General features: G+C 45.4%; 1 protein-coding gene across 1 annotated transcript; it reads right to left on the reverse strand.

Moving 5' to 3' along the window:
* Positions 1–2,682: 2,682 nt before the first annotated feature.
* On the reverse strand, positions 2,683–15,976 carry ccka (cholecystokinin a). The gene is made up of 2 exons (XM_059945757.1): positions 15,736–15,976; positions 2,683–2,798 (listed from the first exon to the last, which is right to left on the reverse strand). The coding sequence occupies exons 1-2, from the start codon at positions 15,974–15,976 to the stop codon at positions 2,683–2,685; spliced, it is 357 nt and encodes a 118-aa protein (XP_059801740.1).
* Between the last annotated feature and the right edge of the window lie 8,321 nt (positions 15,977–24,297).

A 24,297-nucleotide genomic window follows, 5' to 3' on the forward strand; every position in this document is an offset into this window, starting at 1 on the left:
AATGGCCACCACATCATATCTCCAAGTACTGATCCATGCTCTAAGCTCATCTGCTTTGTTCACAACACTCCTTGCGTTAAAATAGACACATCTCAAACCTTCGGTCTGAGCACGTCCCTTCTCTATCACCTGCCTATCCTCCCTCTCACACTGTCTCCAAGCTTTCTCTATTTATGAGCCAACCTCCTCTTCCCCAGTCTCTTCAGTTCGGTTCCCGGCCCCCAACAGTTCTAGTTTAAACTCTCCCCAGTAGCCTTAGCAAACCTCCCCAACAAGATATTGGTCCCCCTGGGATTCAAGAGCAACCCATTGTTTTTGTACAGGTCACTCCTGCCCCAGAAGAGGTCCCAATGATCCAGAAATCTGAATCCCTGCCCCCTGCCTCAATCCCTCAGCCACACATTCATCCTCCACCTCATTCCATTCCTACTCTCACTGTCACGTGGCACAGGCAGTAATCCTGAGATTACTACCTTTGTGGTCCTTCTTCTCAACTTCCTTCCTAACTCCCTGTAGTCTGTTTTCAGGACCTCTTCCCTTTTTCTGCCTCTGTCATTGGTACCAATATGTACCATGACCTCTGGCTGTTCTCCCTCCCACTTCAGGATATCTTGGACATGATCAGAAACATCCCGGACCCTGGCACCTGGGAGGCAAACTACCATTCGTGCTTCTTTCCTGTATCCACAGAATCGCCTGTCTGATCCCCTGACTATAGAGACCCCTATCACTACTGCCTTCCTCTTCCCTTCCCTACCCCTCTGAGCCACAGGGCCAGACTCTGTGCCAGAGGCACGGCCACTGTCGCTTCCCCCAGGTAGGCTGCATCCCCAACAGTATTCAAACAGGAGTACTTATTGTCAAGGGGTACAGCCACCGGGGTACTCTCTAGTACCCGACTCTTCCCCTTCCCTCTCCTGACCACCACCTGCCTATAACTACTTTCTATCACCCCCTCGCTTTCCCTGACCAGACGAAGGTCATCGAGATGCATCTCCAGTTCCCGAAATTAGTCCCTCAGGAGCTGCAGCTCGACACACCGGAAGCATATATGGCCGTCCAGGAGGCTGGGAGACTCCAGGATCCCCCACATCTGACACTGAGCACAGAACACCAGCCTCACACACATACTTCTTTACGCAATTCACACAGGTAAACCTATCTTGCCTCACCTCATTACCACCTCAGCCCATTAAGCCAAAGCCCTATCACCTCTGCTACCCTCTCACTCCACTACCCGCTGGATACGGCAGTCTTCTTTTTCAATGTTTCCTGCTGCAGGGTTGATGGTTTGCAGGTGGAATTGGGAGTAAGGAAAACAAATACAATGTCAACATTCATTTCAAAAGGATTAAAGTTGAAAAGCAAGGATGCAATTCATTGGTCAGACTGCATTTGGAGTACTGTGAGCAGTTTTGACCCCTTATCTAAGAAAGGATGTGCTAGGTCCGGAGGAGGTTCACAGGAAAGGAAGGTTTAACATATGTTTGATGGCTCTGGGTCTGTACTCACTGGAGTTTGAAAGAATGAGGGCTTATCTGATTGAAACATTGAATATTGCACATTGAAATGCCTAGATAAAATAGACGTTTAAAGGATATTTTCTATAGTGAGGGCACAGTCTCAGAACAGAACAAAGATGAGGAGAATTTGTTTAGCCAGAGATTGATGTATTTAGGGACAGTCAGCTTGTCTCTGTCTCACTGCTTGGGTCAAAGCTTTTGAAGTGATAACTAACAGCATTGATGAGTGGGATGCAGTGGATACTGTCTACCTGGATCTTTGACCAGCTCCACAGGTAGTCCACTCCAGAAGATTATAGCCTATAGGATCTGGGACAGGCTGCAAATTGGCTTGGTCACAGGGGCAGCTAAAGGATTAGAAGGGATATGAGGTGGTGGGGGGTGGGGGGGTGGAGTCGTGATTGGACTTTGGAAACCACTGCCTGAGGGTGAGTGGAGACAGAAGCTCTTATAAACTTTACGAAGAAGTTAGATAAGCACTTGGGTCACCAAGACATACATGGTTGCAGACCAAATGTAGGTAAGCAAATTTAATATAGATAGGTAGGCTGTGTTTATGGTAGGCTGAAGAGCTGTAGCCCATTCAGAGTCCAGCAGAGAAACTCAATCAGTCCCTTTCTTTTGCCTCCGTGTAGTGAATTGTCTATCATCTCCTCTTTCTTTCTATTGGCACCAGCCCTAATCCCCCCTACGCCTCCACTGCAGGCAGTTTACATAGGTGTGCATCAACTGGAACAGCTGTGTGATTTGGGATGAAACCTGTGCCCAAGGCTAGTTCCTGTGGTCACAAGGGAGTGTGCAAATTCTGCATGGACTGAATCAAAGATCAGGCTCAAACCTGGTCTCTGCAGCTGAGGAACAGAGGTCAATGTTCGTGATAGATTACCAAAGCTTTGTAGATTGCTTCTGTTTTGCTTCTTTTATTGAGATGTACTAAATGTTGACAGATGAACACTTAAATTACTTCAGCCTTGTAACATTAGTGTTGATAAGAAATTGGCCAGAATTAAAGGCAATTCTGCAAAGTCCTGTGTGTATATTGCATTATACAATCTTAGAAACCAATTTGCATTATTTACCATAATAAATAGAATTCTAAACAGTGACACAAATTAAATCTTCTGTACAGAATCTGATACTTCTGGGTTATAGTTATATTTTATGCTGAATATTCATATTCTTCAGCACTGCGTCGACCAAAATCCATCCATCCCATGTAATCCCTATCAGTTATCCTGTGGGGCAGGTCCAGTTTCTGCAGGGCTCCCAGAGAACCTGACAAAGACAAAGACAACGTTACATATACAGGATATTGTACTTATTCTAAATTTGCTTCATTTATTATCAGAATCAAACAGTGGAGGACTGGAGGCTAACACATTCCCATGATGCTGGGGAAACTGTAGTCTGAAGGAACTTTGGGAGTCTAAACTAATCGGTGTTCCGAGTTACTGGTGAATTTAGCTTCATGTATCTTGTCTCAAAATGGTGATCTTACAAAGTGTAGTTAGAAGTCATAAGAGGAAGGAAATGGAGAGTTCCAACTAATTCTGAAGAAGAATAAAAAGCGTCAATTTGAGATCATTGAGTCTGGAAGAAAACACGGAGAGCTGGTATATATTTTAATTTGTAAAGGATTGAAAATGTATGTGTTCAGATCAGCCTATGTGGTGTTGTATTAAATCATGCAAAGTTAACATGCAGATGCAGCAGACAATTGGCCAGACAAATCATATGGTGACCTTCAATATAGTGAGATCTTACTACATTTTATAAGCCCCCAGGGTCTTCCTGCACTATATAGGTCCCTGGTATGAGTGTGTATCTGGAATATTGTGCAGAGATGTGTTCTCCTAATGCAAGGAAAGGTAACATTGTGATGGATAGAGTGCCGCTAAGGTTGATTCCTAGGATGTGAGACTTGACCTGTGAGGAGAGATTAAGCAGTCAGATTAAGCACTGTCCTGAGCTTAGAAGAATGAGACATTATCCTCATGAAATGTTCAAAATCATTGCTAGGTATTTTTGTGTGGACCGTTCATGTTCTCCCTGTGACTACAGGGCTTTCCCAGAATGCTCCAGTTTCCAAAAAGGTGTGTGGGTTGGCAGGCTCGACAGGAAGCTCAGAGACCTCGGCCTTCACCCTGCCTGGTGTAGCTGGATCCCGGACTTCCTGTCAGATCACCGGCAGGTGATAAGAGTGGGATCCCTCACCTCTTCCCCTCTGACCTTCAACACAGGTGCCCCTCAGAACTGTGCACTAAGTCCCCTCCTTTGCTTTCTATATATCCATGACTGTGTTGTCACTCACAGCTCCAATCTGCTAATTAAATTTGCTGACGACACTACATTGATTGGCCTTATCTCAAACAATAATGAGGCAGCCTACAGGGAAGAAGTCATCTCTCTGACACAGTGGTGTCAAGAAAACAACATCTCCCTCAATGTCACAAAAACAAAGGAGCTGGGTGTGGATTACAGGAGGAATGGAGACAGGCTAACCTCAACTGACATCAATGGATCTGGGGTTGAGAGGGTGAACAGCTTTAACTTCCTCAGCATCCACATCACTGAGGAGCTCACGTGGTCTGTACATACTGGCTGTGTGGTGACGAAAGCACAACAACACCTCTTTCACATCAGATGGTTGAGGAAGTTTGGTATGGGCCTCAAAACCCCAAGAACTTTCTACAGGGGCACAATTGAGAGCATCCTGACTGGCTGCATCACTGCCTGGTATGGGAACTGTACCTCCCTTAGTCGCAGGATTCTGCAGAGAGTGGTGTGGACAGCCCAGCACATCTGTAGATGTGAACTTCCCGCTATTCAGGACATTTACAAGGACAGGTGAGTAAAAAGGGCCCGAAGGATCGTTAGGGACCCAAGTCACCCCAACCACAACCTATTCCAGCAGCTACCATCTGGGAAATGGTCCTGCAGCATAAAAGCCAGGACCAACAGGCTCCGAGACAATTTCTTCCACCAGGCCATCAGACTGGTTCATTCATGCTGATACAATTGTATTTCTATGTTATATTGACTGTCCTGTTATATATACTATCTATTATAAATTGCACATTGCACATTTAGATAGAGACATAATAATTTTTCTCTGCTGCATCGGTCAGGGGCAACCATGCACATTGCCCAAGCTTGGGCAGTATGATATGGAGGGCAAGCTGTTGTCCATGTAGCAAACTCTCCACCTCCACACAACTGGTGAACTGATACAGTCTGGCACCAGCAGTTTCGCAGGAGTTGCCGGTCAGCACTGAACTCAGTGTAGGACTGCCTGAGGGCCTCCAGCTCCAGAGTTTTCCTCAGGGTTTATTCCCGAAGCCTTCCCCATGAGTGGGCATAGCTGCAAGGCAGCAGAGGTTTGAGATCAGAGTATTGCGCTGACAATTGGATCATCCACTTCCTAACTGGAAGACCACAATCTGTGCAGATCGATGATAATATCTCCAACTTGCTGACCTCAGGGTGTGTGTTCAGCCCACTGCTCTATTCTCTCTATACCCTTGACTGTGTGGCCAGGAATAGCTCAAATACCATCTCTAAATTTGCTGATGATACAACCAGTGTTGGTAGAATCTCAGGCGGTGACGAGAGGGTGTACAGGAGTGAGATATGCCAACTAGTGGAGTGGTGTCACAGCAACAACAACCTGACACTCAATGTCAGTAAGACGAAAGAGCTGATTGTGAACTTCAGGAAGGGTAAGACGAAGGAACACATACCAATCCTCATAGAGGGATCAGAAGTGGAGAGAGTGAGCAGCTTCAGGTTTCTGGTGTCAAGATCTCTGAGGATCTAACCTGGTCCCAACATATCAATGTAGTTATAAAGAAGGCAAGACAGCAGCTGTACTTCATTAGGAGTTTGAAGAGATTTGGTATGTCAACAAAAACACTCAAAAGCTTCTATAGATGTACCGTGGAGAGCATTCTGACAGGCTGCATTGCTGTCTGGTATGCTGGGGTGGGGGGGGGGGGGTTTACTGAACAGGACCGAAATAAGCTGCAGAGGGTCAACTCCATCTTGGGTACTAGCCAACAAAGTACCCAGGACATCTTCAAGGAGTGGTGTCTCAGAAAGGCAGCGTCTATAATTAATGACCTCCAGCACCAGGGCATGCCCTTTTCTCACTGTTACCATCAGGGAGGAGGTACAGAAGCCTGAAGGCACACACTCAGCAATTCAGGAACAGCTTCTTCCCCTCTGCCATCAGGGAGGAGGTACAGGAGCCTGAAGGCACACACCCAGTGACTCAGGAACAGCGTCTTCCCCTCTGCCATCAGGGAGGAGGTACAGGAGCCTGAAGGCACACACTCAACGATTCAGGAACAGCTTCTTCCCCTCTGCCATCAGGGAGGAGGTACAGGAGCCTGAAGGCACACACTCAACGATTCAGGAACAGCTTCTTCCCCTCTGCCATCAGGGAGGAGGTACAGGAGCCTGAAGGCACACACTCAGTGATTCAGGAACAGCTTCTTCCCCTCTGCCATCAGGGAGGAGGTACAGGAGCCTGAAGGCACACACTCAGTGATTCAGGAACAGCTTCTTCCCCTCTGCCATCAGGGCGGAGGTACAGAAGCCTGAAGGCACACACTCAGTGATTCAGGAACAGCTTCTTCCCCTCTGCCATCAGGGCGGAGGTACAGGAGCCTGAAGGCACACACTCAACGATTCAGGAACAGCTTCTTCCCCTCTGCCATCAGGGAGGAGGTACAGGAGCCTGAAGGCACACACTCAACGATTCAGGAACAGCTTCTTCCCCTCTGCCATCAGGGAGGAGGTACAGGAGCCTGAAGACACACACTCAACGATTCAGGAACAGCTTCTTCCCCTCTGCCATCAGGGAGGAGGTACAGGAGCCTGAAGACACACACTCAGTGATTCAGGAACAGCTTCTTCCCCTCTGCCATCAGGGAGGAGGTACAGGAGCCTGAAGGCACACACTCAGTGATTCAGGAACAGCTTCTTCCCCTCTGCCATCAGGGAGGAGGTACAGGAGCCTGAAGGCACACACTCAGTGATTCAGGAACAGCTTCTTCCCCTCTGCCATCAGGGAGGAGGTACAGGAGCCTGAAGACAAACACCCAGTGATTCAGGAACAGCTTCTTCCTCTCTGCCATCAGGGAGGAGGTACAGGAGCCTGAAGACACACACCCAGTGATTCAGAAACAGCTTCTTCCCCTCTGCCATCAGGGAGGAGGTACAGGAGCCTGAAGGCACACACTCAACGATTCAGGAACAGCTTCTTCCCCTCTGCCATCAGGGAGGAGGTACAGGAGCCTGAAGACACACACTCAACGATTCAGGAACAGCTTCTTCCCCTCTGCCATCAGGGAGGAGGTACAGGAGCCTGAAGACACACACTCAGTGATTCAGGAACAGCTTCTTCCCCTCTGCCATCAGGGAGGAGGTACAGGAGCCTGAAGGCACACACTCAGTGATTCAGGAACAGCTTCTTCCCCTCTGCCATCAGGGAGGAGGTACAGGAGCCTGAAGGCACACACTCAGTGATTCAGGAACAGCTTCTTCCCCTCTGCCATCAGGGAGGAGGTACAGGAGCCTGAAGACAAACACCCAGTGATTCAGGAACAGCTTCTTCCCCTCTGCCATCAGGGAGGAGGTACAGGAGCCTGAAGGCACACACTCAGTGATTCAGGAACAGCTTCTTCCCCTCTGCCATCAGGGAGGAGGTACAGGAGCCTGAAGACACACACTCAGTGATTCAGGAACAGCTTCTTCCTCTCTGCCATCAGGGAGGAGGTACAGGAGCCTGAAGACACACACCCAGTGATTCAGAAACAGCTTCTTCCCCTCTGCCATCAGGGAGGAGGTACAGGAGCCTGAAGACACACACCCAGTGATTCAGAAACAGCTTCTTCCTTTCTGCTATCTGATTCCTGAATGAACATCGAACCCGTGAACACTACCTCACTTTTAAAATATATATTATTTCTGTTTTTGCATGATTTTTAATCTATTCAGTATACAAAAAACAATAAATAAATTACATTTTTCTTCTTCTTCTATATTATGTATTGCATTGAACTGTTGCTGCTAAGTTGAAAAATTTCACGTCACGCGTCGGTGATAATAAACCTGATTCTGATGAACCTCATCTGCTTGAAGCGACTGGTTTTAAGGCGCCAGTAACCCGCCTTTGCCTCTTCTCCTGTCAGTCGAAACGGTTCCGCTGGGCTCAGTAGCTAAGCCACACTTGAAGGCCAAGAGCTGGGCCTGGTTGTCAGAGGCTTTTTGAGGCGCACACCATTGGGAGCATTTATAAGTAGTGGGAGCTTGTCCCCATTACCACCCCCTGATTATAACAACATTAAGGAAACATGAGGATTTTTACTCCTCATGTATGTGAAGGATGTAAGTAATAAAGTCAATTCAATTCAATTTAGAGTTCAAACCCAGCATCCTCTGTAGGGAATCTCTATATGTCCTCCCTATGGAATGCATGGATTTTACTCAGGTGCTCCAGTTTCCTCACTAAGTAGGTTAATTGGTCATCCTATATTATCCCATAATTAGGGTAGGGTTAAATCAGAACTGCAGCGAATCAAAAGATAAGGGGTCAGTGCAGGAATGTGATGAAGATCAGCCATGATCATATTGAATAGGGTTGCATGCTGTAAGGCCCATTTTGTATGCTTTTACAAGACTCCAAATTTTTAAGCATGTAGGTGCCCACTTTCCTGAAGGCTGACAATGGAAGATAGACTAGCTGTTTGCAATGATGTATTATATGAGAAACTAGGCCTTTGTAAATGTCTGTGCAAATTAAAGTCCACAAGTTTTCAGAACATTTGTTTCCAGTGCAATATACCAAGGATTGGGCAATGAATTTCTAGTTAATTCTCTGTTGATAAATTAATGATGAGCAGTAAAAGCAGAAGGTCCTGGGAAATACTCAGTGAGTCAGGCAACATCTGTGGACAGAGGAGAGTTCATAGTTCATGACCTTTCAGCAGATCTTTGATCAGAATAGACATAGACCTCAAATGTTAACACCGCTGCTTTCTGCAAAGACTTGTTGATTATTTCCAGCACTTTCTCTTTATATTTGCAGATTTATAACTTCTGTAGAATTTTCCTTTTCAATCATGAGCCAAAGTTTATTTTAAGAAATATTAGGAATGACATTCTCAAACACGAGGAAATCTGCAGATTCTGGAAATTCAAACAACACACACAAAATGCTGGTGGTACACAGCAGGCCAGGCAGCATCTATAGGAAGAAGTACAGTCGATGTTTCGGGCCGAGACCCTTCATCAGGACTAACTGAAAGAAGAGATAGTAAGAGATTTGAAAGTGGGAGGGGGGAGATCCGAAATGATAGGAGAAGACAGGAGGGGGAGGGATGAAGCTAAGAGCTGGAAAGTTGATTGGCAAAAGGGATACAGAGCTGGAGAAGGGAAAGGAACATGGGACGGGAGGCGTCGGGAGAAAGAAAGGGGATGGGGACATTCTCCTCAGTTCTTCAATGCTCAAGTAACTAATCCATTTTTTTTTCAGCATCCTCACTCTCTAAGTCTGATCCCACTTCTGTATTAATCTAGTGCCTATAAAACAGAAGTGTTATTAGAATTAACTGCCTTGAGCTTAATGCTATGGATTTTGTCTGCAATCCTTATGCAGATTTGAATGAAAACAGTCAAAGTTTGCCAAAACAGGCTGCCTGACATCCCAAGAATAAATTAGTTTTTAAACATGTTAATTTTTTTAGTTGAAGGGTTTTCCTTAAATTTGATATTTTTGTGGATTTTGAAGCACGCATTCCCTTACAGCAGGAAAAGAGGCCACTTAACCCATTAAGTAGGTGCCAGATCTGAGTATTACCGTCATTCCCATTCCCCCAATTTTTCTGTATCAAAGGCCTATTTGATTCTCCTAGCAATCATCAATACAATGGGGATAATATACAGTGGCCAATGCACCTACAAACCTAGAGGAATACAAAAACTGCTGGTGGAACTCAATCAATGGAGCAAACTGAAGAATCAATGTTTCAGGTTGAGACCTTTCATCTTGTGTCCACCCAAAATGTTGACTGTCATTTTCTTCCATAGATGCCTCTCACTGAGTTCCTCCAGCACTTTTTGTGTCCCTCCAGATTCCAGTATCTGGTCTCTTTTGTGTCTCCAACTGACCAACCCACATGCTGTTCGGATATGGGTGAAAACTTCAGAACCCTGGAGAACCCACGTGGTCACTGGGAGAAGTTGCACATTCCACACAGATGACACCCAAGATCAGAATCGAACCCTAATCTTTGGCATTGTGAGGCACAGCTCTACCAACTGAGTCTATGACTGAGGGAACAAAAATTCTAAGGGTCTGTTCATTTCAGTCTGATGAGGCCAAGATAATGGTGAGCCTTTGTAACTCTCTTCCTGAAGGGATGATGGAAGCAGAGCCTTTGAAAGGTTACTGGGGTGGGGGCATGTAGATTTGATGTTCTATCAGATCCTTTTGCTTTCATCTCATATATTCACAGTTCAGGCAGAGGGAATCTTTTTACTCTATAATGTTTCCAGCCGGAATGCTACCACAATTCCTAGATGGATTAGTAATGTGTTGTCATCTTAGCTAAACATATTCATGATTTACTGAGGAATTAAGCAAAAATTACATTCTTCTAACCAGATGGTACAACTGCAATTATCTTATGAATTAACACCCCCCAGGCACAAAGCACCTCTTTTGTCCTTCCAATGGGAGAGAAAAATGGTGGCAAATTAACCTTGAAGATGGTTTAACATTCTATACAAACATGATTGACATTTTAATTTGCTTTAGAAACATACTCTTGTAAAATGGGTTTCTTGGCCACCATGTTGCAGAGGTTGAAAGCAGAGACCATTTCTTACAAGGTGACAGAAGACAGGAATATTTGACAATAGACAATAGGTGCAGAAGTAGACCATTCGGCCCCTCGAGTCTGCACCGCCATTCTGAGATCATGGCTGATCATCTACTATCAATACCCAGTCCCTGCCTTGTCCCCATATCCCTTGATTCCCCTATCCGTAAGATACCTGTGTGATGTTTTACCACAGGTGCAGTTCACTTAGTGCCTGCGCTCAGTTTGCTAAGTGAAGAAGAGAAATGGGAAACAGAGGGTGAGTGAGCGGGTGCTGCAAACTTGAGCTCATTCGACTCAGCTCCTGCTCCTCAGCAGTCTCTTAAAGAATGCCTGGTTAGACTGCTTAGGCTGGAGAAGCTGTGCCCTGTGCCACATTTGCGACTGAGGTCTTCTGCTTTAAGATGTCTCATACTCTGTAAACTTTGGGAGCCAACGCTCATTGGAGGGAAAATGAATGGGTGGGCAGGTGGGGGCTGTAAAACATATCCCTTAAAGTATGATAAATGCACAGAGAAGGAGCAAGGCGTATGAGACTTCCAGGTTTTCCAGCCTCAGCATAACACTGCCAGAGCTCCCTCAGAGAACCTGTCCCTAAATGACAGCAAAATATGTTGTCTGATGCCCAAGACACAAACCATTCCGTGAGAATGAATCAAATTACTCTGATGCATCGAGCAGAAGAGGAAGAGGAGCAGATACTTCACCCATTCAAACCTATACTTCCATTCAATGAGATTACTTCAGTCTGTGTCCTTTAAACTAAATCCCTTCATACCCTCAATGAACAAAATTCAACAAATATGGAGTTAACAACTGGCCTGGGAACAATTTCAAATTTCTGTTCACTTTCCCCCCCCCGCCCCCCAACTCAATATTTAGTTATGTTTCCAAACCTTGTTCCTGAATGGTACACCACTCAGTTTTCCATTCTATCCTCTTGGTTCAGCTTTCTGAACTGTTTCCACTCTACCAGCTGTCCTTCATATCTTGGAAACCTTCATCAGATCACCTATGAGTTCCAGAGAGTATGATCCTAGTCAGTTTGACCACCCCATTGAGACCCTGCTTTTTAGAGTGCTTTGGAGGGCATGGCTGTGGGGGCAAGTTTGAAATTGGCAATGGAACACCAAGGTCAAAGAGAAAGTTCATTTTGGTATTACTTGCAAGGTTATGATCACAGAACTGACCCATTGTACCAGACCAATAATACTAGCAGATAACAATTAGTCCATTTTCCTCTTACATTGCACCAACTGCACCCTATTTTTCTAGTCTATTATAATCATAGTTAAAGTGGCAACATAAAATGTTTACCCAATCATACTTAATCAAATTTGGCTTTGGGTTTCAATATCTATGCCTAGAGAAAGATTCTACTCCCTCACATCATTTTAAAATTCATCATTCTCTACTGAAGTCCATTGTCTGGGTGTTGCATGGCTGCAAGAAGCAAGCAGCCACCTTCTTAACTGTAAGCATCTCTAACTCCAGGATATTGTCAACCCTTGGATCATGGCTCTTCCACTTTGGTCAAGAACTCATCGATGTTTAAAACCCCTCCAAAAAGGACATCTCAAAGTCTCCTAACCAGAAAAACTCACTGAAGAATCAATTTGCCTTTGAAATTCCCAGCCTTACCACATGAGAGACACCTAACCCGCCAGCACCTGCAGTTACAGCTCCTGCCTGCATCGTTTCATTGACAGCTGATCCTTTTGAGACCTCTAACGTTTCACTTTGGAATGGAAAATTCACGATCAAAAGAAGAATACTGGATACTTCGTGAGCCAGTATCATACAGGAGCAGGAAACTGAAGAATTCATTACACAGTTTGGAGATAGCATTTAGTAGGAGCCAGAATAATGGCCAGACTAAAATTTCACAAGCAACAAAATCCCAGTGGTTGCTTAGACTACCTGAGTCCACCTACAACTGGACTGAGCATAGAACAGAGAACATAGAGTACAACCTAGCAACAGGTGCTTTGGCCCATGGTATTGTGCTGAACTAATTAAACCAGGAATTAAATGCTTAACTGAATTAGTCCCTATTGCCTACACAACGTTCAGATCCCTCCATAATCTATTCATGTGCCTGTCTATCATATGTGCCTCCATTGCTCCTATGGCAGTACATTGCAGGCACCCACTATACTCCATGTAAAAAACTGTCCTGCACCTCTTCTTTGAACTTATCCCCTCTCAGCCATAATGCATATATTAGACATTCTGACCCTGGGGAAAGGATATTAGATGTCTTCTCTATCTATGCCTCTCATAATTTTAGAAACCTTTGTCTCCCCTCTGGTCCAGACAGAAAAATATCCTAGTTTAATCATGTCCAGCAGTCCCTGAAAGGAGAGAAAGCAGAACAGATGAATTGCTGTGCAGGCGTGGTCATGGGCATTATAAGCTCACACCGTTAATAGATTAAAGTTGACTTTGAGGAGTGAGAATAAAACTACAGATAACATGGATAACACTTGGGAGATTCCAAGGATGAACAAAAAATGATTGAGGATCAGGAAAGAGGCAAAGTAAGTACAGTTGCACCAGAGATGCGTGTACAATGTGCAGAACAAGTGCACAATCTCTCATCAGTGTACAAAATCCTATTGGACTTAACAGAGTGGGTGGGGTCTTTTCAACGAGATGGAATCAGGGTCACAGTTGACCATTAGAAAATCCTATCACCAGCGGCTGGTGTATCTTTAGAATTCTCTCTCTAGGAGAGTTGTGGAGGCTCAGTCACTGAATGTGTTTGAGACAGCAAAGCTGAATGATGAAATTTGGGTTAGTACAGGGTTGTGATCAGCCATAGTTTTATTGAATGTTGGAGCATGTACACCCTTTCCAGCTTGTTATGTTATAGAGTGATAGTTAAGACAGAAACAGGTCTGTTGGCTCACCATGACTGTGCCAACCATCAGAAACCCATCTATACTAAGCCCATGGTCGGTGAGAGACTCCATCATCTTCTTGGGCTGTGTTTTCCAAACTGCAACCATCTGTGTATAAAAAATTATTTTACAAAACCTCTTCAAGCTCTTACTATTAAACTTAAATCCAAGGGCCTTCTGTCTTAATTGCCTTCACCGTGGAAAAAAGAGATTCTGACTAACCATCCTGTTTATCATTTCTGAATGTTGTTGGTTCACTCCTCAGTCTCATCTGCTGCATGGAAAACGAAGCCGGCTGATCCATTCTATCTCAGGCAGCATCCTGGTGAATCTCCTCTGCCTCTTTCTAGTGTAACACATTCTTCCCACAGTGTGGCAATCAGAGTGTCAATATTACAGATGTGCTCTAGCCAATATTTTAAAAAAAGTATCCCTGCTGTTATATTCCATGTTAATGAAGGAAAGCTTTACATAGCCTTTCTTCACCACCTTTGCTGATATATTCACAGATCTTTGGATACGTATGCCAAAGTTCAATTGTTCCTCACTGCTCCCAAGGGACGACTATACACACTGTATTTTCTTTCCGTATTGACCTCCCAAAGTGGATCATATCAGAATTAAATTCCATCTGCCTGTGTAACTTACCAGTTGAGCAATATCATGTTGTAGCCTAAAATTATCTTCCTCTTCATCAATAACACCAGTGATTTTTCACATCGTCTGCAAACTTAGATTTTCATGTCATTTGTGTACCTCCTACATTCACAGTTGGATGCCGTGTTTTGTGAACATAAAGCTTACAAATCTAGATCTGAAGGGGCTAACAACAACAGTCAATTAAATTACAGCCTTGATGTTTGCCCTCTGATTCCTCTCCTGTAAAGTAGGAGATGATGTCCAAGCTATTTAACACTCTTTCCGTGGATGAGCAGAAGCATGAGGGTTGCTCAGCCCAGCACTCTGTGATTGGGAAGAGTGGAACTATGCTATTCTATCCACCTGCTTTCCCTATCCTGTTTCCCTATTGCCCTGTTCCTTTCCCACCCTCCACCCACCCCATCCTCCCTCCTGCCCACCCTCCTCCCAGAGGACAGCCTCTTTCACTGTTCACACCTGCGTTCCCCAACTCTCTAACTTTCCTATCACATTCAATCATCATCAGTCCTTTGTCATTTCCATGCAGTCAGTTTCACCATTCCCATTCTCAAGATTCAAGAGTGTTTAATGTCATTTCCAGTACACAAGTGTAAAGGAGAATGAAATGATTGTTACTCTGGATCCAATGCTGCACAACAAAGTAAAACACAATAAGGTAACTAACACAACAATAAATATAAATACATTAGGTAGTTTGTATAGATTGATTGTGTGCACATAAAGTTATGCTAGGCACAGAAGTGTCTCTAAATAATGTGTGACTGACAGGAAGTGGTAAAGTAGTGGCGTTTGGAGGTGTGGAAGGGTGGGCTGGTGGTTAGAGGTACTGATTAGCCTTACTGCTTGGGGAGAGTAACTGCTTGTGAGTCTGGTGGTCTTGGTGTGGATCTATGGGAATGGGAGAAACAGTCCATGAGCAGGGTGGGTAGGATCTTCATGATGTTACTGGCCCATTTCCAGTTCCTTTCTGCATTTATGTCCTTGATGGTGGGTAGACTGGTGCCAGTGATGTATTTGGGGCAGTTTTACTACCCGTTGTAGAGCCTTCCCACCTGCTGTAGTGCAGTTTCTGCACCATGCAGTGATATAGGGTGCTCTCTACTGCACAGCTGTAGAAGGACGTGAATATAGTCCAGCTCTCTTCAGCCTCCTTTTAAAGTAGAGGTGTTGGTGAGCTTTCCTGATTGTGTAGCGTGTGCGCTGGGACCATGCGAGATGTGCATTCCCAGGAGTTTGAAACTGATCACAGTTGCACTGCTGTGCTGCTGATGTAAAGGGGACTTGAGTGGTGCGAGTTCTCCTTAAGTCCATAACCATCTCCTTCATCTTGCTGACGTTGAGGAAAAGGTTATTCTCAGGCCTGAGAAGGGAGGAGCAGTTGTGCATCCTGATTATCTGAGGTCCTTTCCTCCACTTGCCTATCAACCCTCCTCACGTGGATCCATTTATCACTTGCCAGCTCGTGCTCCGCTCCTCCCTCCACTCTTTTATAATAGGTACTTTCCCTCTATCTTTCAGTGACCCAAATCACCGACTGTCCAATCCCGCCCCCCCACACACTTCCTGTCTGACCCCCTCGGTGTCTCCAGTAGAACATTTTGTGTTTCAGAATCCAGTCTCTTAGGCCTGCTTTCTTTATCCACTGACCTACAAAATCAAATCGTCAAAAATTTCAATAATTCACCTACTAAGTCCAGTAACAAATGGCAGAAATGGTTGAATCATGAAGTACATCATTGTCCATGGTTGAATTGTTGTACTCACCAGTCCTGACTCTCTGGAGGTACCTAGTGAGCAAGGTTCCCAAGCTGGCTTTTTGCTCACTATTCGGAACTGGTTTCACCTGGCCAGTGAAGAGGGCTTGTTGAATCTTCCCCTGGTGCATGGGTGCACTTTGCTGTAGCTCACCATTTGGGGGGCCAACGTCGGTTCCACTGCTGAGCCGACCAAAGCAGCCCGAGGACAGAACAGCCAGAAACACACACAAATAGATCCCGCTGATCATAGCTGTAATTAAAGGAAACACACAGGACTATAAAACCTGGTTACCCAAGTTAAGCAGTCATGAGTCTTCTATATCTTACAACCAAACTAATGTGCAACACTGATGGCAATGAGAGTACCAGACTAACCGTAATATATATACCGTATATATTAACCACCCTATTTGAGAACCTATTGCACTCGATATAATTCACATCAGCTGACTATGGATCAGAGTTCCATTTTCTATAAATTAAAATGTGGATCCATTGTTAAAACCAGAATCACTATTTGAAAATTCCTTGTTATAGATCCACATCTTAGCCCTCAGGGTTCTTTGTCCTATCCCATCTAACACCACCTTCATCTTTATAGTGACGTGCACCCATCTATCGTCATATCCCTACCCGAATCATTATCCCCCACACCTTTCTCCATGGTGGATACAGACGAGCAGAATCGATTTGGGATTTGCCTACATTCCCTCATTCTGCCCCTTTGGACCCTGAGTTGATGCACTTTTTTCACAGCCACCTCTTCTCTCCTGATTTTCCTGTAGCATATCTTTGGGCAAATAAAGTCTTTAGTTACACTCACCAAGGATATTTCATGACTCTTGTTACCCTCCTAATTTTTATCCTAAGTTCTTTCTTCCACCCTTTAGATTGCCCAGGAGTTGTCGTTGAAGCAGATAGGATAGTGAAATTGAAGGAGTGTTTAGACAGACACGTAAATGCATAGTGAATGGAGTGATAGATATAGATAATGCAGAAAGGATTAGTTTAGTTAGGCATGGTGCTTGGCACAGACATCATGGCCAATGGGCCTCTTCCTGTGCTCTACTGTTCTGTGTTCCTGTGCTCTACTGTTCTATGTTCCCGTGATGTACTGTTCTGTGTTCCTGTGATGTGCTGTTCTGTGTTCCCGTGATGTACTGTTCTGTGTTCCTGTGATGTGCTGTTCTGTGTTCCCGTGATGTACTGTTCTGTGTTCCTGTGATGTGCTGTTCTGTGTTCCTGTGATGTACTGTTCTATGTTCTGTGTTCCTGTGCTCTACTGTTCTGTGTTCCTGTGATGTACTGTACTATGTTCTATGTTCCCGTGATGTACTGTTCTGTGTTCCTGTGATGTACTTGTACAATGTCCTGGGTATGTTACTCAAAATGGCCTGTTTGGTTTGTTACAAGTAGGAATGTTTCTCTGTTGGGTAAGTGTTACATTGTGGGGGCTCGTCCGGGATTGGATTGTCAGGGGCTGTGGAGTCGCAGGCAGCAGAGCGGAGATGGACAGAGACAAGTTTGTTTGTTGGTGCCAGTTTGAAGGTGTACCGGTACAGTACGCATGCGTAGTGAGCGGAGTGGATGTTCGAGTTTCGGGAGACGCGATAGTGCGGGGCTTAAGTTCGGTCAAGGGTATTGGGCAGGTAGAATTGGTAGCTAGACTGTGTGGTAAAGAGGTAGAGTCTAGCTGGGTGTTGGTTCGTGCGAGTGCTGAAGTCAGGACGGTGGGACTGCCGGCGACGGTCAGTGTACCGGGGGAGGCGGGCCCGTGGGGGCTCCACTCCTACAAGGATGAGGCTGAGGAGACATCGGAGGAGGAGTTAGAGCTAGAGGTGGACCCCCGAGAGGTGCCCGACACTAGTAAAGGGAGGTGGGAGGAGGGAGTCGTGACTAAGCCCCGCTCCCCAGGTAGGGTGGAAGTCTCGGAGCTGGCAGCCGCACTTAACTCCCTGGTGGGGGTGGCCGAGAGGCCACGGCTGAAGCTGGGGGTGTTCTCCGGAGCCAAGCCTACTCCGGATGGGGAGGTGGACTATGAGACCTGGATCGAGCATACGTCTTTGATGTTAGAGGAGTGGCCAGGCTCAGAGGAGGAGAAGAGGCAGCGATTGGTGGGAAGTTTGAGGGGTTTAGCAGCCAAAACCGTCCGGGAGTTGAAAGCTGAGAAGCCTGGGGCCTCAGTGGAGGACTGCCTAGAAGTTTTGGAGGGAGCGTTTGGGTTGTCAGGGGAACCCTGGCTGCTTTTAGCAGAGTTTCAACGCCTGGAACAATGGAGAGGGGAAAAGCTCTCCGAGTACATATTTAGGATGGAGGGGATGCTCTCGGGGCTGCGGCGCCGAGGGGTAGTGAAGGCGATTGACGTGGCTAGCGTGAGGATGAGTCAGCTATTCAGTGGCTCTCTGGAGGAGGACAAGGTGGCGTGGACTATCCGGCAAGCTTATAGGAAAGGTCCCCCTCCATCCTTCGGGCAACTGATTAGAGAGGTGCGAGAGGAAGAGAGAGCGTTGGGGCGGAAAAGGGGCACGGGCCTACGGGAGCAATCCTCAGCGATACAGGAAGTGGTGGCTGAGTGGAGGAATGACAATCCCCCGGGGAGTAGGGAACCCCCTTTGGAGGGGAGGGACAGGGGAGGTACCTACTCTCAGGGGCGATCAGTGCAGTGGATTGGGAGCAGGAGCCGTCCTGGGAGAGGAGGGGTGGCAGGCAGCGTGTGCTTTAACTGTGGGAAAGAGGGGCATTTCAGGCGGGACTGTGGAAGGCCGAGGGTGTGCTATAGCTGTGGAGAGGAGGGTCACTTTAGGTGGGATTGTGAGAGACAAGGAGTCCCGCGGAGGACAAGCCCCCCTATGACTAAAAAGGGAGAGGTGTCGGGAAACTTAGGAGAGGCTCAGTGAGGGAACGGACTGGAGCCTCTGGAAGAACACGTTCCCAGAGATCAGCCGGAAGACCACCGGGTGCCCACGCCTCTGTTCCGGATGGGCTGGTAGGACCCCGTGCCAGTGTGGGTCTACGGATAGAGGGAATTTACGCAAAAGCCGTTCTTGATACGGGATCGCAGGTGACCTTATTGTACCGGTCTTTCTACAATCAACATCTAAAGCATTTGCCCGTAACACCATTTGACGCCCTGCAGATTTGGGGTGTGAGCGAGGGTGACTACCCGTACGATGGGTACCTATCGGTGAGATTGGAGTTCTCGGAGGGCGACGTGGGAGTGTCGGAAGCTATTGAGACGTTGGTGTTGGTGTGTCCTGCCCTCCTGGTGAGGACTAACTCCCCAGTTGTGCGACGGCTCCTGGGAGCTTGTAAGAAGAGGGGGGTGGAAAAGACATATGGATTACTCAAAGACCGGTTCTACTGGCCCCAGATGAGGGGGGACGTCGAAGAATACTGTAGGGGATGCCGTCGTTGCATCCAGAGGAAGACCCTGCCAGCATTGGCGGCTCCACTGTCGCACTTGCAGAGTGCGGGACCTCTGGACCTGGTATGTATGGATTTCCTGTCGATTGAGCCTGACACCAGCAACACCGCGAATGTATTAGTCATCACCGATCATTACACTCGCTATGCTCAGGCATTTCCCACCAAGGATCAGAAGGCGACGACAGTGGCGAAGGTGCTATGGGAGAAGTACTTTGTGCATTACGGCCTTCCCAGGCGAATCCATAGTGATCAGGGGCGGGACTTTGAGAGCCGCCTTATCCAGGAATTACTGACTATGCTTGGGGTTGAAAAATCCAGGACTACCCCTTACCACCCACAGGGAGATCCTCAGCCAGAGAGATTCAACAGGACCCTGTTGGATATGCTCGAGACGCTGGAGATTGGGCAGAAAAGCAGGTGGAGTCGTCATATTGGACAATTGGTTCACTGTTACAATTGTACTCGCAATGAGGCTACAGGGTATTCACCCTATTATCTGATGTTTGGGCGGGAAGCGAGGTTGCCCATTGACGTGTGTTTTGGAGGTGGAGTGGGTGAATTTCCCGGGAAGTCCCATCTAAAGTACGTGTCCGACATGAAGAGGGAGTTACAGCGGGCGTACGAGTTGGCCGAGGCGGCGGCTACCAAACAAAATCAGCGGAATAAGATGCGGTATGATCGAAAGGTGAAGTTTGTACAATTATTACCGGGCGACCGGGTCCTTTTACAGAATTTGGGACTCCCTGGTAAGCACAAGTTGGCAGATCGATGGGCGGCCAGCCCCTATGTAATAGAGAGCCAGATGCCGAACCTGCCAGTTTACCGGGTGAAACCCGAGGATGGAAAAGGGCCTATCAAGGTACTCCATAGGAATCACCTGCTGCCACTGGGTCAAGTGGTGCAGGTGGATAAGGAGCCCGAGTGGGAGGTTACGCCCAGTACAAGGACTCTGCGAGGGAGCGGAGAACGGGAAGAGCCCGCTGCTGAAGAGCGGGGATGGGTCCCTCACTCGGGAATGGCTACCGATTCAGAGGAGGACGACTCAGATGAGTGGGCCCTGTTCCCATTCGCTGGTGCTCCAGTACCAGGAGAGGAGGCTCCTGGCCCTTCCCATACTGAATTGGGTGAGAGGAGGGAAGGTCTTGAGGGTCAGATGGAGAGGCAGCCTACATTGGTGGGAGAGAGGGTGGAACCCGAGCGTGAGCCGGAGAGATCTCAGGTGAGGGAGGACCCCTGTGAGGAAGGGGGTGCGGGTCTGTCAGGTAGACCTGGGGTGTCCGAGACAGTGGGTTCGCAGGTGACGAGGGAGCCCAGTGGGGCAGAAGGGGTATGGAGATCTCAGAGGATTAGGCGCTCCCCGGAGCGGTTGACATATGTGGTACCGGGAGAACCAAGTGTGATTTCTACTGCTCTGGGTAGTTATGTCATTGCCTTCTGCACCTGGGTTGGGTTTTGTGTGTTGCAAGAAGCTTTGGGGACCTCTAGTAATGCCACGAGGGCATGACATTTGCTGGTGGGGAGAGAATGTACAATGTCCTGGGTATGTTACTCAAAATGGCCTGTTTGGTTTGTTACAAGTAGGAATGTTTCTCTGTTGGGTAAGTGTTACATACTGTTCTGTGTTCCTGTGATGTACTGTTCTGTGTTCCTGTGACGTACTGTTCTGTGTTCCTGTGATGTACTGTTCTATGTCCTGTGTTCCTGTGCTCTACTGTTCTGTGTTCCCATGATGTACTGTTCTGTGTTCCCGTGATGTACTGTTCTATGTTCTATGTTCCTGTGCTCTACTGTTCTGTGTTCCCATGATGTACTGTTCTGTGTTCCCGTGATGTACTGTTCTATGTTCTATGTTCCTGTGCTCTACTGTTCTGTGTTCCCATGATGTACTGTTCTGTGTTCCCATGATGTACTGTTCTGTGTTCCCATGATGTACTGTTCTGTGTTCCCATGATGTACTGTTCTGTGTTCCCGTGATGTACTGTTCTGTGTTCCCGTGATGTGCTGTTCTGTGTTCCTGTGATGTACTGTTCTGTGTTCCTGTGATGTACTGTTCTATGTCCTGTGTTCCTGTGATGTACTGTTCTATGTTCTATGTTCCTGTGCTCTACTGTTCTGTGTTCCCATGATGTACTGTTCTATGTTCTATGTTCCTGTGCTCTACTGTTCTGTGTTCCCATGATGTACTGTTCTATGTTCTATGTTCCTGTGCTCTACTGTTCTGTGTTCCCGTGATGTACTGTTCTATGTTCTATGTTCCTGTGCTCTACTGTTCTGTGTTCCCGTGATGTACTGTTCTATGTTCTGTGTTCCTGTGCTCTACTGTTCTGTGTTCCCGTGATGTACTGTTCTATGTTCTATGTTCCTGTGCTCTACTGTTCTGTGTTCCTGTGCTCTACTGTTCTGTGTTCCTGTGATGTACTTCCTTCCTGTTCCATCTCTCCCTGTCCTAATCCCCCTTTTGTTACAGATCAAGCCTTCAATATTAAGGCAACATGAGTGAATCTGCAGATGCTGGAAATAAATAAAAACACAAAATGCTGGCAGAACTCAGCAGGCCAGACAGCATCTATGGGAGGAGGTAGTGACAACATTCCGGGCCGAAACCCGGGTTTCAGGTTTCTGCCAGCATTTTGTGTTTTTAAGCCTTCAATATTCTTTGTTATCTAAGGTTCCTTAGTCTTGCCATCTTTTACTTTCATCATTATAAGAACATCTAGTTCCTGAACTCTTACTAACTTTCTTTTAATTGTCAGATTTATTTTACATCTGTCCCCAGTCCACTTTTGCTAGGTTCTCTCTAATACTCAACCTTCTCCCAATTTCAGATGACTTGAAGGCCAACTTTATCCCTATCAATAACTGCCTTGAAACTTACAAAATTATAATTGCTGTTCTCAAAGTGCTCTCCCGACAGCATTTCCACCGGCTTCCCAGTTCTATTTCCTAAGATAAGGTTGAGAAATGTCCTGTCTCTGGTAGGACTCTACATATTGTCTCAAAAAACTTTCTTGGACATACGTAATATGTTTTGTCCCTTCCACTAAGGTAATTCCAGTCAATGCTGGGAAAAGTTAAAATTCCCCATGACTATAACCCTACTATTCTTACAGCTTTCTTTTTTTGTAATTTATTTTTTTATTGAAGTTCATCAAACAAACATTTCCATAAGATGTATTTCAGACATTGTACATATATAACATATAGTCATATATATATCACAAACCTCCACAAAGTATTTATCTCAGGTATACACTTATAGAAAAGAGTGGAAAGAAAAAACAAGCAAAAGGAAAGAACTATGTACAAGTAGGAGTGATCTTTTTTTTTTAACAACAGATTCATTGATTTGTGAGAATAAAATCAGGCCTATGATGCATTATGTAGTTAAAACATTTTTCCCAGTATGAATCAAATTGTTCCAGCTTATGATTAACAGATGCTGTTACCTTCTCCAATTTGTAAATGTCCATTGTAATTTCCATCTATGTACTTAAAGTTGGGCTCTCCTGTGATAACCATTTCCTAGTAAGAGTCTTTTTACCAGCCACCAACAGTATATTCATTAAATATTTATCTCTTTTTAACCACTCGAGGTATATATCCAAAATATATGGTCTTACTCTCTAAGGGTATTCCACATTTAAAGATGTCTTGTAGGGCATTGTGTATCCCCCTCCAATAGTTTTTGATAACAGGGCAGTCCCAAAAAATATGATAATGATTTGCATTTTGATTTCCACAATTTCTCCAGCAAACAGGAAGGTTACTATCATAATGGGATTTCTGAGAGGGTGTAATAAAATATCTTATCAAGTTTTTCCATCCAAACTCCCTCCATTTCTGTGAACTGGAACACTTCCATTGATACCTCCATATTATTGTCCATTCTTCCTCAGATATGATTATCCCTCCTTCCTTCTCCCATTTTGCGTTAATGTATGAAGTCAACTGTGTTTTAAGATTTGACAACCCCTTATACATGCTTGAAATTATTCTACTACCATAATCTGAATTATATGCTTTTCTAAAGAGCTCTATCAAGCATGTACTTGCCTTGGTTACATTTTTAAGCGTCTTATTAATATATTGTCTCATCTGTAAATACTGATAAAAATCTTGTTTTTCTAATAAGTATTTCTCTTTAAGCATTTCAAAGCTGAACAGTGTTCCTTCTTTCATTATGTTGCAAAGAACTGTTATTCCTTTAGCTGTCCAATCCTTAAATCTAGCATCCAATTTATTTGGTGTAAAATCTGAGTCATATGCACACCATTTAAGAATTGCAATATCTCCCTCTAGATTATATTCTTTTATAATAGTTTTCCATATTTTAAGAGTCAATTTCACCCATGGGTTATCAATAGTATTTATGTACCTTTGCAGGTTGTTATCAGCCAAAATTGCTTGTATGGGGATGGGAAGTACCCGCTCCTCAATGTTTTCCCATTGAGCGTCATATGATGGGTTGCACCAACATATCACAGCTCTCAACTGTGCTGCAAAATAATAATCTCTAAGAGAAGGTAAGCCCCATCCCCCCATTTCCTTTACTAATTGCAAAGTTTTGAAACGAACTCTAGGCCTTTTGCCCTGCCAAATATACCTTGATAGCATCTTGTTCCATTCATCGAATTGATTTTGGTTAATCTCTATTGGTAGGGTCTGAAAGAGATTTAACAGTCAGGGCAGTATATTCATTTTAATAGACTCAATCCTTGAACTGAGACTGAGAAAAGGAATCAGGTTCCATCTTGCCACATCTTCCTTAATTTTTTTATATAGAGGCTGATAATTACATTCTGATAATTTTGCCAAATCTTTTGGTATATTGATGCCCAAATATTTGAAAGACTCTGTGTGCCATGCCCAGGGGTATCGACTTTCAATTTCTCTTGGTGGGCTATAGTAATGTGATAGTAATTGGGTTTTATCTATGTTGACCTTGTATCCTGATAATTGACCATATTATTCAAAGGATTGCATCAATTTAGGCAAAGAGTATGTTCGTTGCCCTAGATAGATCAAGATGTCATCGCATAACAAGCCAATTTATGCTCTGTCCCTTTAATAGTAATTCCCCTGATATCTTCATTTTGTCTGATGTATTGAGCTAATGGTTCCAGATATAATGCAAAGAGTAGTG

This window comes from Hypanus sabinus, chromosome 20 (assembly GCF_030144855.1).
Source record: "Hypanus sabinus isolate sHypSab1 chromosome 20, sHypSab1.hap1, whole genome shotgun sequence".
In the NCBI taxonomy this organism is placed as follows: Eukaryota; Metazoa; Chordata; class Chondrichthyes; order Myliobatiformes; family Dasyatidae; genus Hypanus; species Hypanus sabinus.